The following is an 18,434-nucleotide window of genomic DNA, read 5'->3' as shown; positions in this document are numbered from 1 at the left end:
ACCCCCGGTCGGGGCTCGGGGCCGCGGGCGCCGCGACGAGGGGGCTCCGGAGGGGCTGAGCGGGCGGCGCGGGCCTGGGGGCCCCGCCGGGCGATGCGGGGAGGCGCGGCCCCGCGCGGAGGTAAGGGGTCTCCGCCGGCGCCGCTGCGTGAGGGGACGCCTCGGCTGCCCGCCGCGAAGCTGCGGTACGAGCCCCTTCCTCGGCCGTAGCCTGCCCGCCCGCCCCTGCCTTCAGGGCCGTATTCGCCCCCTCTCCGAGTTATTCCTCCAGTTACTGTTTTATTGCCCTGCGCTCACGGAGCGGCCATAAGCGCTGGCCCGGCCCCCGGGGCCGCCCACAGGGAGGCGGGCAGGCGGCGCCGGCCGGAGCCAAGGCCGGGACCCCAGCGCCCGGCATGTGGCGGGGGGGGTTCCCGCCGAGGGCCGCGGCGCCCCGCGCGCCGCCGCCCGCCATCGAGTTTCCTGAGGAGAGCCCGGAGCCGCGCTTTGACGGTAAGCGGCGCGCGGGGGCAGCCCGGTCCTCCCCGGGAGGTCTGGGGGAGCAGGGAGGTCCCCCGCCCCTTCCCGCGGCTGGCGGCGGGGCCCCCGGCAACCCCCGGTTGGCAGGGAGGGAGGGTGGGACCGCCGCCGTCCTCCTTCCCCACCGCCCCGAGGCAGCGGCAGCCGGGGGTGATGCAAGCGCGGGCAGGCCCGTGGCAGCGCGCGCCCTGCCCGCCGGCCGCTGCGGGAGCTCCCCCCCCCCTCGGGGAGCGCCTCGGCCTCCCCGGTTAGCGCCTTGTGCATAGAATCATAGTTTAGGTTGGAAAAGACCTTTAAGATCATCCAGTCCAACCATTAACCCACACTACCAGGTCCACACTAAACCAGTCAAGGGCAGACTAGACTAAACCATGTCCCAAAGTGCCACATCTACCCGTTTTTTGAACACCTCCAGGGATGGGGACTCCACCACCTCTCTGGGCAGCCTGTTCCAACTCTTGACTACCCTTTCCGTGAAGAAATTTTTCCTAATTTCCAACCTAAACCTCCCATGGCGCAGCTTGAGCCCATTTCGTCTCGTCCTATCACCTGTTACTTGGGAGAAGAGCCCAACACCCACCTCACTACACCCTCCTTTCAGGGAGTTGTAGAGAGCGATAAGGTCTCCCCTCAGCACTTATATAAGTGTATGCACTTATAAAAATTAATTATAATTAGGCTCCTAATTAGCATCTTAAGGTTCTCACTCAGTGGCAGCTCGTGTGGTGCCTTTTCGTGAGCCGGGGTTGTGTTGCAGCTGTGTGGGTTCATCTGTGCTTTTGACGTTTTGGTAAATAGGCATATACTGAGACCTAAATTCGTTCGTCTGACTGTCCTTTTCCAGAATCGGATGTGCCGGCGGAGCTGCGAGTCGCGAACGGGTCGCAAAAGTTTGTGAATTTCACTTCGACCATCCAAAACCAGCTGCTGCTTGTGTCGCTGCTGGAGCATCTCTGCCACATGTACACGCACAACCCCGTTCATTCGAGGTGTTTGTTCCGAAGTTAGTAAGAGTAGTTCTTTCCTGTCTCTAAAACTGCCTTACTGCAATATATACCAGATTCTTCTGTGCAGAATTACAGTGTAATATCAGTACAAAGCTGTAGGTCTCATACCACTGGGACAAGAGTAATTCTGAGAAGAGGATGAATACCCTGAATCAACTTGGGAATGAGGACCTGTCTTATTTTTGAAAACAGTAACAGAACCTTGTTGTCGATGCACGGATCAGACAGTTCTGTTCCAGCTAAATCATGTGAGTTGCATCATGAGAAGGGTAGCAGGGTAAATTGTCTAAGTTTTAAATCTGATCTGAAAACACAGGTAGAAGAGGAATTTAATGAAAACATTTATCAAGAAATAGCTGTAGCATAGTCTTCACTAAATCTTTCAAAACTATGGTCTGTGAAAATTAGAGTAAATACTTTTGTAAGTCTGTTATTTTCCCCTAAAGTCTTTTTATATAATTCGGGGAGCTTGTATTTTTAGGTGTGAAGTGCTTCTTTCTAAATCTGTCTTTTTGGTATGTGACTTATCTTAGGTATTTTGTTCGTTTAGGCACATACTTAATGCATTTGAGAAACGATCTCCAAGGTTTTTCTCCTTACTGTACATGATTGTAGAAAATAAAATCTAATCTATTGCTGGTACATAAAATTGAAGCCATTTATAGCATTCAGTAGCAACAGTGCAGACAACTGTCATTTTTTCGTTCTTGAAGTCTGATGTAGATGTTTGGCCCTGGGTCTCACTATCATCTCTATCAAAACAAAAAAATTCAGGGGAAAAAAACCCCAACCAAATTTCTTCCTTTTGGGAGAGGAACAAAGAAAAACCCAACCTGGGCATCTTCCAAAGTATGTAGCTGCTTGGCTTCCCAGTGTATGTCTATGGAAAATGGCATTCCTCCATTGGTATAGTTTAAACCAGTTTTCCAAGTGGAAATAACCTGATGAATAAAAGAAAATCATACTGCAGTAATCGTATCTGTTTTGTGGTTTTGGCTGGTATAGTCTTATTGGCAAGGGTGGGGTTTTCCCACTTTTCTATGTGCGTAACTGTGTCCATAAGGCTTGTGTAGCAAAATTCCTGATTTCTTATAGGTTCACTTTCAATAAATTTTATCTTCTTTAAAAGATAAAGTAATAGGATGATTTTTTAAATACTGGTACCAAAGAAATACTGGTACCAAAGAAACTTACGAGCAAGTTTGTTTTAGGACCTTGGAACTCCTAAAACTTCGAAGTGTTTTTTTTTGTATTGTCTTCACAGTTGCGCCCATCTCCAGTATTTGTTAGGTTTTTGTCTGCCACAGTGTTGTTTTATTCCAGCTGAGAAAGATGTGGTGCTTTGGGGGGGATGGAAGCGAGTGACTTCATTCTTTACTATGAGTACGTGCGCAAATGTGTGAGTTTGTATGTGAATTAGGAAACTTTGACATTACCACTTTTGATTATAAACATGTCCTCATAATTGTGAACGTGCCTTGAATGGTCAAAATTAGTTCAAGGGTAACAAGTAAGTGAAAGGGTGGATGTATGTATAATTCATCTGCTGAGATAAGGAAGCAGAGGAGGTGGAGTTGTGACCATGAAGGGCATGGCAAATAACTGTATTATGCCAAGGGATTCCCACAGAGCAGCTCTAGTTCAGATTTAATGAGTTTTTATTGCTAAGAGTATGGGAAAAGGCATTAGAGTAGGAGTGACTGTTCATTTTTTCAGATGCACTATCTTTCAAATAAAGTTTCTCATTTAAAAAACAACTGTTTACATGGTCTTATTGGCCGGCTTTATTTAATGTGACCTTTCTCTGTTCCTTTGTACAGTACTTCGACAGGCTTTCACAAGAACAGGGTTGCTCTCCCCCTTTGCCTTCTGTGATGAATTTAGTACCGTAAGACTGCAGCATAATAGAGCCATTACTGAACTAATGAAAGCAGCTAATCAACAAATACTTAATGGGGTAAGCTTTGTTAAATTTCTTTGGCAACCTCTGTATTAAGGAATTAACACATCATTGCATCCAAAGAAGCTTTTGTTTGGGGGTTCTTTTAATATTGGATTGGGTCTTTTTAATAATTATACAAAATGGTATTCCCATTCTGCCTTAGCTGTTTGGGATGGCATGTTCTGGTTCTATAGGTGCAAACCAAAGCTTTTGAAGCCAGCAATATTTTGTTCCGTCTTAAATAGTAAAAAAAAAAAAAGTAGTTAAAAAAAATCTTTATAAGCACAGGCAAGGTGTTTTAGGTATTACTACAGCTTTTTTTGACAATGGACAGACACCCATTTTCAACTTTTAACTGTTCCCGTTGATTATGTAAACACCCTCATACTTATATTAGTGGAGGGCATAATTTGTATGCTGCATAATGTGCTTCAGGCTGAATCAGACCATTTTACTTATCTCGCTGCTTGAACTAAGCCAGTTAATTTTGTCTTAAGCATGTTTTAGAGCCCTCGTTTTATCCTGTTTGCCAGCAGAACTCTAAAAAAGCAGTAATCTCGCCAACAGAGAGTTGCGAGCAGATTACTGGTGGGATAATGATACTTAATTTGGTGAAGCTCTCTGCAGAATGTGAATGGCTATCAGTAACCTCATTTTCTTCTAAGAACATAGTTGTAGTTTCTATTTTGGTTAAGCTGTCTGTGCCGATGGCATGGTAGATCTGTTATTCTGTATGGCATGTTTTTATGTTGGATTTTGTTGCTTCACAGGAACTTGATAATGGAGATTCTCATGCAATTGGGTATGTATTCAAAGCATTTAGAAATATTAAACTTAACTCCCTCCCTAAAGTTCTGTGTTCCACTCTGAATTTAATCAATACTGCATTTTGTATTTTGGCTCTGAAACATAGAAAAAAAAGGTGAAAATTTCTCCAAACTCTGAAAACGATCTGGTGAAAATTCATTCTTCAGTACAACTCTTATGGTTAGTGCCGCCATTCAGGAAAACAAGATTAATCAGGCATAAACTTAAAGAAATCATCTTAATACTTCTGTTAACACAGTGTGGATTTGTAGCACATGTGCATAGTGTTGCAGCCTTCTGGTTTTCAGTATTCATGATGGTAATATCAAAATATTTTCTTCTTCACGATGTAAATAATATTTCTAGATTGTGTACACCTGTAGCCTATACAATACCATACTTATAAGTTGTAATTTAGTTTAATGCAGCCTAACTTTTTTGATTAGGGAAAACGAAGTTCTCTTTGAAGCACAGACTTCACGATACTTGAATGAATTTGATGAGGTTGCACAGCTAGGAAAAGGAGGATATGGTAAAGTATACAAGGTATTCTTTACCTTCTATTTAGAACTGATCAGTTTCTATCTAGTTTTTCTTTGAAATTTAGAGTTGCTGTTTTGTTTATTTTTCTAACAGAAAACCAAAAATACTAATTTTCGGATAGAACAGGTGCAAACCTGCACATGTGAAGGACGTTGGCATTTCATTTCAAAAGATGCTCAGTTGTGGTTTCTGTTTTCTGTTTGTCAGAGGCAGGATATATCAGATGTTTTACTTTGTGTATTTTGACCCTTTTAAAGTGAATGAAAACTCCTTTTTTCTTGTGTGAAGCATTGTAATATATTGACTTAAAACAGCCACAGGAACTGATTAGTCTGCACACTCCAATGTTCCAGTTGTGGCTGCCTGGAAAAAAGCAGCCTTAATATGAATGTAAACTGTCCAACCCAGCGCTGAATTGTATTAAATACTTGTAACGTATGGCCAGCCTAAGGTTCCCCACGTGGTATATGTAAATGACAGTTGTGGTCTCACAGATTTATTGGGGCCTGTTTAAGCAGTTATCAGGACCTGTCAGCATCTTTTTATTGATGGAAAGACAGCTGTAAAGCTGTGTATTTCACAAAGATTGGATGTGGTGGTTGCAGTCCTGAAAGAAGGCAAAAGTAGAGTATCCTTATCTTAGACAGCTGGGGCCTAATCCCAGTTTCATTCTCTGATACGGGTGAAAGGTTATCTGAATTGTGAAGGAATTAATTTTTAGAAAATAGTTGGTTCTAAAGGATTTCATAATTAATTAATCTAAACACATTGTCATCTAATTTTATCCTCTTGCAATTGATTTCAGGTCAGAAACAAGTTAGATGGTCAGTTCTATGCTATTAAAAAAATTAACATTAAGAAGGCTACAAGAAGAGATTGCATGAAGGTATTCTTTTTCCTATGTTTCATATCCATTTTAACCCCTTGTCTGCTCTAGCTGATTCTGATTTAATTTAGTAATGCAGTTAATGTTTCCCAAAACATCAAAAACATTAATAACTTTTTTACGCATTCTGAGTTTCTAAAGATTTGACCCTATCAATACCTAGTAGGAAAAGAGTGAATGAGAGGTGTTCAAGTCCATTAAAAGAAGCGTATTATTAACTTGAATTTTATTCTCTCTGCAACTGTGAAAATCATAATTTGTTTTAAAGCTTCCAAATTTTCTCCATTACTGTAATCATTTTATCTGTTCTTTCTCTCTCAGAAACTGTTACTTTTTGTTTTCTTTCAGGTTTACTAAGCACTCAGAATAAAGGACAGTCATACTGTTTCTTTTTGGTCTTTTTTAGGTGCTACGAGAAGTTAAAGTGCTGGCTGGGCTGCAGCATCCTAATATTGTAGGCTATCACACTGCTTGGATGGAACAAGTTCAAACAGTACGCCCAAAAGGAAAGTACAGCATATTGTGTAGTTCTTGCTTGCATCCTGCTTATAACCTCTGTACTGTTATTTGCAGGAGATAAAATAACTATTTTTTTTCCCATCTTTAAAACAACCAAAAAAAAGCAAACTACAGGTGACCACCAGGTCTTCGTGTCCCTATGTGCACTTCAGTCTCTTGCCTAATAACTTATCTGTTACTTAATGATGAATTTGGAACTGTGGAAGTATTAGTTTCACTTCTGGTAATATATGAGGAGGATTTTAAAGTTGTGTGAAGTTCAGTGGAATGCAATGAAAATCTTTTTAACGCAAAAAGTAGTGAGTTGACAAGGAGAAGAATGAATACTGGGGATGAGCCACTTCAGATATTGGGGGGAAATCGTGAATAGGAGGAAGAAGCTCACAAATTTGCTACCATGTTTTGAAATCTCAGAGTTGTAGCAAAACTAGGATAAATTTCCCGCTATGCTTCTCTTCCTATCCGGAAAAGAGTTTAGAAAAACTGAAAGAACCTGGAAATAAATACTTGAAGGGAGGGCGGGAAGGGGAAAGATTGCCTCTTATTTTGCTTTCCGCAGGCGAGTTTTTATATTTGATGAATTGCGTTTCATTGTTCGGCAGTGACAGAGCAATCTGTTTTTTTGGGTATCAGCTACTGTCTGTAACTGTTGAGAATTTATCTACTTTTATATTCATTTTGCACCTTTTTCTGCCCCCTTTTTTTTCTCTTCAGTTTCTCTGTTCTTGGCTCTTCCCACACTTTGGTTCCTTTGTAACCCTAATCCATTGGTCCCTTTCTTTCTTGTCCTTTTCCGGAATGCCTTTAGCAGTTAAATCTTTTGATCCTCTCTTAGTGGGAGGTTTGCTTATGCTCTATATGACTTTATTGCTTTCCAAGTCAGTGACTTGATGCCCAGTCAGCTATAAGCACAAAAGAAAATGCATAGGAAGTTGACAGTATAGTAAAACAGACAAGACTTTTCAACTGATGATACTGAGGATCTTGAAGGATGCAACTTTTTAGTGCTAGGAGTACTTCACAAGTATTTAATGGCGATAATATAAGTACATGACTAGATCTATAGGTAGGTCCTGTGGCACTTAATGGTTTTCCTTGGCTTACAAGATTGGTGTTTCATATTTGCCTCTGTGTGCTAAAACAAATGCTTTTTCACATACATACACAAATTTAATGAAAATTATTTCCAAAATATCAAGTGTCTTCAAAAGAGCAGCAGCGTGATACAAAGGATGGTGCCTTGTGGAGTTGCTTCTCTGTGTATTATCATATACATTATAAGCCCTGATTTTGAACAGGCTAACTTCTTAAAGGTGCAGTCTAGGTGAATATCTGAGAGAGCCCAGTACAACCCTTTCAGTGACCTCATACAACATGTATTTTCTTTTCATTTGAAGAAAAATGAAAAACATATTAGGGTTGCTTCTTAGGAGAATAACAAGCACCTTTTGCAGCAGCACAGATAGAGAAAAAGATATCTACAGGTAATGAAGTTAAATTCAGTAAGATGCTGTAGCTTAAATGTTATAGTAAATATATGCATGCTTTGTTTTGTAAATACTATATTTATCTTTTCATCCCATAGATAAAACAATAATGGAGTTGCAGCCATCATCTTTGGAGCAAGAGAATAGCAAGTAAGTATTATAAATCTCAATGATAGCATTTATTTGGCTTTAACATAAGGCTTCTTTTAAAGTAACGTTAAAAGAGTACAGAATTCAGCATATATTGCACAAGTGCTTTTTGCTGCCAAATTATAACCAAAAAAAGTCCTAATTATCCTTGTCATTTGTTCCTCGTCTTGTTGCGTAAGCTGAAGAATATTACTGGATACGTCTCCCTTCTTTGGATCTCCCAGTTTCTGAGTGCCTGAATGTAGTATGGGCCTTCAAGTTTACTTCAGAAGTTCTGTGCCAATCAGCAACACTGATTAGTACTGTGGAGTCTTCTTAGAGTGATGGGGCCTTCTGTTTCTCAGAAGTGTTGATTAGCCCTTTCAATAAGGAGATGGAATCCTATGAGAAATACAGTGTTATACTTCCTAAGTTTAAAGGAATGGAGATGCACCATACTTCTGTCCAGGGAATGCTGTGACCTAGGACTGTATGTATTTATGAGCTGTCTGGGTCAGGGATCAGAAATGCCTGCTGGGGGAAGGTAGTAAAAAGGCTGGAGCCTACACTGCCAGTTATGTAATCCTAAACTTTTATATGGGGAAGCAGCTGAACTCGTACTCTGGAATGCAGTTTGCAATTGTGGGGGAAAAAAAAAAAGTTTTCAGAATGGTGTATCACAAATAGATGGTATAAAACTGTACATATTTTGATTTCTCTCCTTTACTACTTTCAGTGAGCGCTGTCACATTCGGAGTGTGGAAAGTGGTAGTTCAATTATCTTTGCTGACATTACTTCACAAGAAAAGAAGTCCTGTGACAGTACCAGTCTTAGAAATCTGGGTAGTGAATCAGTGCAGGATATGAATGTAAGGAATGATTTTACAAACAGCAATAGTAGAGAGTGTATGAAACCAAAGAAACATGAATTATCCATAGAATTACAAGAAGACTCTGTAAGTAGTGTTAGCAGTAGATCAACTGATGTTAAAAATTCAGCATGGAGACCTCATTCTAGTCTGGATCAAGATGCTAGCACTGGAAGTATGTCCTGCACTGAAGAATGCACCAAAAATGATGTAGCTCTCTGTGGAGAGTTTGAGGTAAATACAATTCTCATTTAAATATACTTAACTGCTGTCTAATTTAGTGATGCTTGTACAGTAGAATTTGGTAGACAGAGGAATGATTTATAATGATAAATCTTAAAAAATGAAATTACTGTGATTAGAGCCAAAAATGTAGACAATTTTTACTTAAGTGGGTAACACCATTACAAGGAAGCTGACCAGAGGAGCTGGCAAAACTCAACATACAAGGGAGTTCCCATGTGTTAGTCATCTTGGGTTCTTTCAAAGTACCTACATGAGTAAAAAGTACTACTCTTGCATAAAAAAAAAAAAAATCATCAAACTTGGAAATCTTCAGCATTCAGTAATGATAGCTAATTCAGATACTATTGATGAAAGTATCTAGGTATGTAATGTGGTGCCTATACTGCGTAGGGTTACATGTGAAAAAGAGGGAAGCGGGTTTGGGCATGGAATCACCACTCTGCCTATGCTTCTAAAACTTTGTTGGCATTCATACCACTGAAATGTTTTGTATAACACAGCCAGCTCTGGAATGCTTCAAGCTTCTGTTATCATTTGGAGTTCCTTCTTGCAAGAAATCCAAGATTTTATAGGTGTTTGTTGAGTTGTCCAGGTTATCATATGAACTAGTACGTTATCAGAAACTGAATATGTTTATGTTAATGAAATTCCATATCAATAGGTTGATATTTTTGCTATTTTATATTAATTTACACTACTTTCTTGATCCAGAATGAACCTCTGTTCAGTATGCCTAGACGCTTTTAAACTCTAGTTTGCATATTAAGGTATGTAGCTGGCTTTTGTTAGCTTTTATCATAAAACAATTGTTAAAATTTGAGGAACAAGCAAAAAAAAAAAACAAACCCCAAACTAGGTAGCATTGTTGCATCTGCTTCTTCAATGCAGTAGATTAGTAATACTGTATTTGATCTAATTTTGGTATCTAACTCTTTTTTAGTTTAATAAACAAATTTTGGTTTTACTAGCTTTAAAGAAAATAACTAAGGAAATACTGTTCGTACTACAGTGGCAAAATCATGGACCATTATTTTTTTGTTAGGTGGAGTATTGTTTGATGCTTCATATACAAATGCAACTCTGTGAAATATCCTTGTGGGATTGGATTGTTGACCGTAATAAAAGATGCAGTGAGAGAACAGAGAAAACTTCCAGTAAGATTCATCACTGTCTTAAAAAATTACTTATTCATTATAAAGCAAATATTTCTTTTTTCCTAATTGGAAGTCCACTTGCCTGATTTTATGCTTTACTTCAGCAGCTTATAATATGGATCTTCTTCATTACATTATTTATTCACTTAATCAAATAGCAGCTAGTACTGAATCTTTGTATGATAGAGGTTGGTAAAAGATTTAAGTTTATGAGTTTTAGACAACTCTTCAAAAAAGAATGAAAGTATGCCTGAGGCATAGTTGTTACCTGGAGAGATCTGTGCCTGGGCAATACTGCTTATTTGGAATGGAGGGTTTTCTTTGACAGAATCTGCTTTTTCTCAGTAAGCTGTTTAAATAATTGAAATTTTGCTTTGGTAGTAGTCTTGCTGCTACAAAATAGAGCTCTTCAGAGGCTAATTTATCTGCTGTGGAAAATATAAATACATCTTTTGTTCCAGACAGGTTGCAACATTCTTAAAAGCTTTTAAGTTTGTTCGTAACAATCAAAACTCCTACGCAGGTTAATTTGTCATTGGTCTAAAGAATCTAACACTGACTTTGCTTGAATGGCCAGAGGAGTTCTCATGCCCTAATACCAAGTCGTCTTCAATAACTGTTCACATTTGGAAAAACAAGTCTAATGCTCTTAAAGCATTAGAGACATGTTTCTTTCTCTGGGGTGGTTCTATTAGAAAAGCATATGCTTAACAGATTGTAAGACATAAACTGTATGATTAGTGTTTAATCTTAGTTTTAATCACTATTAAGATAAATCTGTTTTCAGTCATGGAGTCAGGTTTACCAGCTAACTATCAGCTGACTTCCAGTAATCTCTCCTGTAATCATGGTCTTTTAGCTTTCATAAACTAAAAGATGACATTCCTGGTCAGGGAATGACAGAATTACTAGGGCATTTGACCTTGCAAAACACCGTTTTCACACATTTTCACAAGCAACAGGAGGGGAAAGGTGAATGCTATTATACGTTAGACATTAAGAAACAGAAACCCAAGAAGGAGTAAATGGTGAGTGTTCAAAGTGGCAACAGACATGTTAGATCTGGGTCATTAGAGTAGGAAGACAATGTAGTTTAATAAAACAATAATGTGGGAAACGGTAAAAACAATGAGATGGTAAATTTTTATTTAGGACAGCTACAGCTAGAGGAGATTTGGGAATTTCAGAGGGTACAACAACAGCAGAAGGATTAGGATCCAAAAAGGAAGGGTGCAAATCAATACAGAAAACACGTCATTATGTAAATTAGTATGATTTTATCTGGAACTGTATTTTTCATTCTAATACAGCACTGCATGGAAGTAAAGAGTTTGTTAAATTCATAATCAAATAACTAGCTGATGGGGTTTGGAGGAATCTTTTCAGGCAGACATATGTTCATGTCCCCTGAACTTTCCTTTTTGGAATTTTGAGGTTAGTGACTTTTGCTGTTTCAAAAATACTATCTTAGGAGAAGTATGGGAAATTCTATTTTTAAACTATGCTCATTCTGTTAAAAATTTCTTCCACATCATAAATAAGCAGAATTCAACAAGACATACCACCATAAACTTAAATAACTTAGTAAAATTAGCTGAAATAATTTAGATTTTAAATTGTTTTAAGGTCCATACGATCTTGTGGATGTCTGCTGGACAATGAAAATTTTTCAAGAGTTATTAGAAGGAGTATGCTATATCCACAGCATGGGAGTGATGCATCGAGACATTAAAGTAAGTTCATCGAATTATTACTTGAGGTTGAAGAAAACAGAGATAACTTACATTATGGGAGAATGAAAGCAACTTCATAGTTAAATTTGAGATGACCTGAGCTCTTAAGAATTTAGCTGTGTTCATATATGAAAACATACGTTATCGTCTCTTATACCAGTACCATACTTTCTTTACTATAAGCATAGTACTCAATTACATTGACTTATAAGTGAATTATGATTAAGTTCTGGAAATGTTTTCTCTCTTGTGAAGCCATTTTCTTGTCCTAAACAGGGATGGTCAGATTGGTTTTGTTTTGTCTTGGTCTTTCCTTAACCAGGGCAGGAACTAAATTACCTAATTACCTAAAAAATATTAATTTAGGTAATTATAAAAATAAGCAAAGCCCCTCAAGTACACCTCAGTTTGCTAACAGCATATCAGTTAGCTTTTGAAAAGATGTTCAAGTTATGGTTACTTGCTTTTTTAAAAAAAATAAAATTCCTCTAGTTGCAAATAATTGCTGTCTTTCAAAATGCTTACTGTCTCCTCTAAGGGACTGAAATTGTAGGTGATGTTAGTGACTGAATGAAAAGTTTTGGTTTCATTCCTATTAAAATTAATGAAGAGCAGACTTAAATAACACTTTGAATTATTAGAATAGGATGCCCTTTATATGTTCCTGTGAAGTTTTTTTGGAACTCTAATCATAAGAATAGTTTTGACTTACTGGTTGGCTTAAATGTGAAGCATAGGTAGATATATCTTGCTCCTCTCTGCTCCTCTTTAACCTGATAGACTCAAATAACAAGGAAGTGAATGTGTATTTTCCTAGTCTCCTTCCTGCAGAGGTTCTCTGCATCTGATATGGTAGCTATATGAGAAAATTAGTGTAAAAACCATCTTGATTATTAAAACTCCACATGTGGAAACTTGGAACTACTTGAAAACACACAGTCTTTGTTCTGGATTAATTATAATTTTTCTGCTGACTGTTTCAGGGTCAACAGTTTTTCAGTTTGCTTTCCTGTTTAGCATCGTCATGGCCTTATTGTCCGAAGTCCTGGCAGTTGTATAAAGAATTCCATACAGTTACTGGGAGCCTTTTTTTGAGCCAGTGCTCGTTGTTTTCACCATATATTCTTTTAATGGTGGTTTTGCAGATATCTTGGAGAGACAGTAATTTCTGTGATAATGTTGTAAGAAAGTCTTTCAGCATTTGAAATTCTGAGAACAGAAGTCCAAGGTGGGTGTCCTTGGTTATCCTGCAGCTACATGAAGAGGCATCCAGCCAGACTTGTTGGTGTCCTTTAAGTTAAGATAATACTCAAAAAGAATGGATATAGGTGGAAAGGCACCATCAGACTGTTGGCCTAAACATAGAAGACCGTCATATTTGTAATTACTCATTTCAGGATTTATCTGATGTTTTACATTTTGCAAGATATAGAGACACTTTTCTGTATTATGCTGTGAAGTTGGCTGATTTCTCTGAAATTTGTCTGAAATGGATGTGCCAGCCATAAGTACTAGGCAAATTTAGTAGGAGAAGTTGAAGTGTTGTGTAGCCTCTTGTTATTTCTGTAACATAAAACATTGTTTTAAGTTAATTTGTTTTTATTAAGGTGAAATTACTTAGACTGAAACTGCTGAACTGGTAGGGTATAACATAGTAACAGGTCCCAAAACTTCAGTTGTCAGAACAAATTTTATGAGTTGCCATGACCTAACAGAAGCTTGGTCATTAACTTATATTTGCTAACCACAGCTTCTTTGTGCCCAGCAGGAATGCATAAGATGGTGTTATGCCTTCAGTTCCTCTATTTCCTAGTTTTATAGCATGAGAAATGAGTCATCATGGTTCAGCTTCAGGCCAGTGAAGCTCACAGAAGAAGTGTAAGCAAGCAGAAGTTCCATCTCATCTGTACATACAGACATAATCTGGCAGTGCTTGGGCCTCTATAAAGTCATAGAACGGTTTGGGTTGGAAGGGACCTTTAAAGATCATCTAGTCCAACCCCCCCTGCCATGGGCAGGGACATCTTTCACTAGATCAGGTTGCTCAAAGCCCCATCCAACCTGACCCTGAACACTTCCAGTAATGGGGCATCCACAGCTTCTCTGGGCAACCTCTTCAGTGTCTCACCACCCTCACTGTAAAAAAATGTCTTCTTTATATCCAATCTAAATCTACCCTCTTTCAGTTTAAGACTGTTGCCCCTTGTCCTGTCACTACCAGCCCTGGTAAAAAGTCTTGTCTTTTTTTATAAGCCTCCATTATATACTGAAAGGCCATGGTAAGGTCTCCCTGGAGCCTTCTGTTTTCCAGGCTGAACAACCCCAACTCTTTCAGCCTGCCTTCATAGGACAGGTGTTCCTGCCCTCAGATCATTTTCATGGCCCTCCTCTGGACCCACTCCAACAGGTCCATATCTTTCCTGTACTGAGGACTCTGGAGCTGGACGCAGTACTCCAGGTGGGGTCTCATGAGAGTGGAGTAGAGGGAAGAATCTCCTCCTTCGACCCGCTGGCCACACTTCTTTTGATGCAGCCCAGGATACGGTTGGCTTTCTGGGCTGCAAGCGCACGTTGGCTGCTCATATCTAATTTTTCACCCACCAGTATCCCCAAGTCCTTCTCTGCAGGGCTGTTTGCAGCGTAAGAAGTATATTCAACAATGATTAGTGTTGTGTGTCTGAGTCAAGAGATACTACTTTTGGTTATGGTTTCTGTTTATAGTAAGTAAAACAAAATTAACATTCAAAATTATCAATAGATGTGATTCCATCATATGTTGTATTAAGTCAGGAATAGTATCATTGGGGTGAAACAAATTTATGTGATTGCTTGAACTATATGTAGCATCTTACTTAATAGACATTTATGGATATTTCTAGAATTTGTCATTTTTTTAAACTCATGTGAGTGTTAATTAGCCATCCTGCAGCTATGTCTCCGCAGAGTTCAACTGTGCTGTGGTGGGGATGAATGGCCCTAGTTTTGAGTTGCCACCAATAATTTAATTTGATATCACCTATTTAATTTATTGGAAGAAATACTGAATAGAGTTTCGTACTTGCTTTTCCCATTCCATGTGTGATTTAATAGATCTGTTTTAAATTTAACAGTTTGTCTTGTGTTTTATATTTACTGGTTCCTTGAATAGAAGCCATTCCAAATTTTCATCATTCATGTCACCCATCTATGCACAATTTTCCAGTTCTCTTATGTGCTTTTTGAGATAGGAGACTCAGAACTGCAGACGGTACTCAAGATGGCAGTGTATTCATTCATATGGTATCACAAATGTTTTCTTCTTTGCCCCCTTCCCCCCCCCCCCCCCCAATAATGGGTGATGTACGATTTGGTTTATGAGCACTTTTAGAGCTGCCTGTTACCATTCTTAAGCTGTAACAGTCAACTTAGTTGTTACATAGTTAAAGTTGGGATTTTTTTTCCCCTCAATTTACATTTTCATGTTTATTTGCACCAAATTCCTTTTGTCATTATACTTCCTGCAAGATCCTTCCACAGTTCTTTGTATTCAGATCTCATCTTGATTTCTCTGAATAATGTAGTACTGCCAGCAAATTTTGTCATCTCACCATTCACCCTCCCTTTTCTACCCATTTACAAATATGTTGTTCAGTTTAGTTCTCAGCACAGATTCAGACAAGAATCAGCTGACAACACCCTTCACTGTGAAAGCTGACCATTCATCCCCATCCTTTATGTCTTTAAACTAGTTATCTATGCGGGGACTTTCCCTCTTTTGTTCATTTTTTAAAAAATGTAATTTTCTTAATCTAGAAGTGTTTGTAATCACAAATCATAATCCTGATCAAATGGTTACTTGGAGGGAGAGCAGATCTATGAGGTGTAAGGGTGCTTCCAAGTACTCGCTGTTTCACTGACGGGATGATCAGCTCGTAAAGCTTTAACAGCGCTACTGTCATCTTCCGTTCGTACTTCATATAGCTTTTCACGGTGTGAATTTTATTTCCTCTGCCCACAGGAAAACACAGAGGCAGGCCTACTTACTCATAAATGAGGGAACTGTGATTTTTGTAATGAAAATCCATAATCAGAAGTAGAGGATTTGGAATTTCACACTTGAACAGCGTCGTCCTTTGAGATGTTGCAGGATGTCTGGTTCTAGAATAGCTTTGAAGTAACATTTTAAAGTATTTTGAGAGTACTCTAAAATTAGCAAAAGTTTAAGAATGAAAAAAAAGGCTTAAGTTGCCTTTGCTTTCTTGCTAGTGCTAATTTCTATTTAGTAGGAAAAAAACCCTGTACTAAGCAATAGTGCATTCACTTCTCATCCAAACATACATAAGCTCAGAAACCTTGTGCTATAGACTAAATAAAAACAGTAATTTTGTATTATGTTTTCTTTTATCTGGCAAGTATGTCTTTTTTTTTCTAGTTACATAATGCTAGCATTTCTCCTCCTTAGTGTCCCTAAAGCCAAAATACATGGATAAAACTATTTCAGTTTTTCCAGTCAGTGCTCTCTACTCAAGTCTCTCATCAGTTTGGGTTTTTTCATAGCAACTTCCCAGAACAGAGTAGCATGTTGTAGCTGTGCTTATCATATAGAAAAGTGTATATTGTTTTACATTATGTCTAGCCCAAAGATGATATTTAGTCCTCCTTCCTGCTACATCAGTTGGTCTAATTTGCTGTCTGTTCTTGCCTGTTAACATTAGTGTTCTGCAATTTTCCCATTTTCTGCTGAAAAAAAAAAAAAAGTACTTTCCACTAAATCTTTGTTTTTCCTGTTTTGCTTTTCTTCTTTTTTCATGGATACTTCATATGTGGTCTTTCTGCCCAAATGGTGTTGCTAACACGTAATTTGGTATCAGCTATGACGTTTTTTTCTCTCTCACTAATGAAAGCGTTAAATAACTGTCTTACACCTGTGAAACACTGGATTTTATAGACTTTGAAACAGGTGAAATTTCATAATTCTTTATATGGATATATTTTAGATTTTATACTGTCTTATTTTGTAGCCCAGAAATATCTTTCTATATGGATCAGATCATCATGTCAAAATAGGAGACTTTGGATTAGCTTGCAAAGACCTTCTTTGGGATAATGCAGACCGGAGGTTTAAGACAGAAAGGATAAATGGTAAGAGAAAAAAAGCTTAAGTGGGGTTTCTATGATATTTAAACCATTAAATATTAAATTCTGAAGTGAAATGGTAACAATGTAGCACTAGCTGAGTAAGTCTGAATTGTCTTTATAAAGGACTGACGCATACGTCAGGTGTGGGGACTTGCCTCTATGCCTCACCAGAACAATTGCAGGGATCTCACTATGATTTCAAGGTAAGGACTAATTTTTTTTTTTTTTTCCTATTAACACATGATGATAGAAAATAGGAATAAAACAAGTCTTTCAGTAGGTGAATACATAAATATTCCTCCTACTGTTACTCCTAATGTTTTTGTTGAAACGTGGATTTCAGCTTTGCCTTCTAGTTTACTACTAATGCAAAAATTATTTGCGCTTCTAAGATCATCTTGAAGAATCTCTATAGATTTGGATTTGTGATCCTTTAGTAGTGTCATAATACTTTTCATATCATCATAAAACTTCATTGTCATGAAACTTTTTCATATCATGAAATTTTGATGAGAAAAAGGCATCTAGTAGTAATTAAAAATACCAGGTATCCCAGAACTTTTTCTTCATCCCATTACCAGTCAGACATGTACAGCATGGGTGTTATCCTGCTAGAACTCTTCCAACCATTTGGAACAGAAATGGAAAGAACAGAAGTTCTTACATGTTTAAGGAATGGCCAGATTCCTCATACTTTCTACAAAAAGTGGCCTACTCAAGCCAAGTACGTTAAACTCCTCACCAGTCAGAGATCTACAGAAAGACCAACTGCTGCTCAGCTTCGTGAAACTGAACTGTTTCATACCACAGAACATGTAAGTTATGCCAATAACCTCAACCTTAACAGGATAAAGAAATATAAAAAAATGCCCTTTGTTTCCCTGCCTGTATTATGGGGGCTTTTGTTTTGTTTTTAACTTAAGAGGATTGTGTGATTGAGACTTCTTTTTTCCCCCTGATTACAGTATTTAACCCACTGTATAAATGTTTCTGGTGAAATGAGGTAAATGGTCATTAAGTATAGGTAACTTTATGAAGACTGGACAGTTGATTTACATATAGCTTGAGGTATTTTTATAAGTCAGAAAAGCTTCTGAAGCTTTTCATCAGGTCTGCAGAATCTTTTTATCATTTACCCTGTCCTTGCCATGCTTTGTTTGTGGATTAAGTTGTAGTATCAAATACACAGAATAGCTGTGGTGCTGCAGAATGTCTGTAGTGGATTGTGAACACAATTCAAATAGGTTAATAAGGCTTTATCCTTGCCTGTCTATAAATGAAGTAAACTGACTCTCATTTTCAGGTTATTTCTAACCTACAACAGAAGGTGAGACAGCAAGAGGAAGAAATAGAGAGACTGAGAGAGAAAGTAAGACTGCTTTCTGAAGAACAAGAGGAACGTGTGAGACTAGGTTCTCCTGTTTAAGTACAGGAAGAACTAACCTCTACTGTATGCTGAGTTTATATAAAACATT

The 18,434-nt window shown here is 38.4% G+C and overlaps 1 protein-coding gene across 1 annotated transcript; it reads left to right on the top strand.

Moving 5' to 3' along the window:
* The first annotated feature begins 395 nt into the window (after positions 1 to 395).
* EIF2AK1 (eukaryotic translation initiation factor 2 alpha kinase 1) lies at positions 396 to 18,385 on the top strand. Its single transcript, XM_075718921.1, has 15 exons — positions 396 to 492; positions 1,364 to 1,522; positions 3,347 to 3,483; positions 4,239 to 4,270; positions 4,722 to 4,821; positions 5,624 to 5,704; positions 6,111 to 6,228; positions 7,809 to 7,860; positions 8,576 to 8,942; positions 9,997 to 10,108; positions 11,735 to 11,841; positions 16,842 to 16,962; positions 17,083 to 17,162; positions 17,541 to 17,774; positions 18,263 to 18,385. Exons 1-15 carry the CDS (start codon positions 396 to 398, stop codon positions 18,383 to 18,385), a joined length of 1,920 nt encoding a protein of 639 aa, XP_075575036.1.
* Positions 18,386 to 18,434: the final 49 nt, after the last annotated feature.

The sequence above is a fragment of the Pelecanus crispus genome, chromosome 11 (genome assembly GCF_030463565.1).
Source record: "Pelecanus crispus isolate bPelCri1 chromosome 11, bPelCri1.pri, whole genome shotgun sequence".
NCBI lineage: Eukaryota > Metazoa > Chordata > Aves > Pelecaniformes > Pelecanidae > Pelecanus > Pelecanus crispus.
The sequence above is the reverse complement of the archived record's forward strand: the minus strand, read 5'-3'. Positions and strand labels throughout refer to the sequence as shown.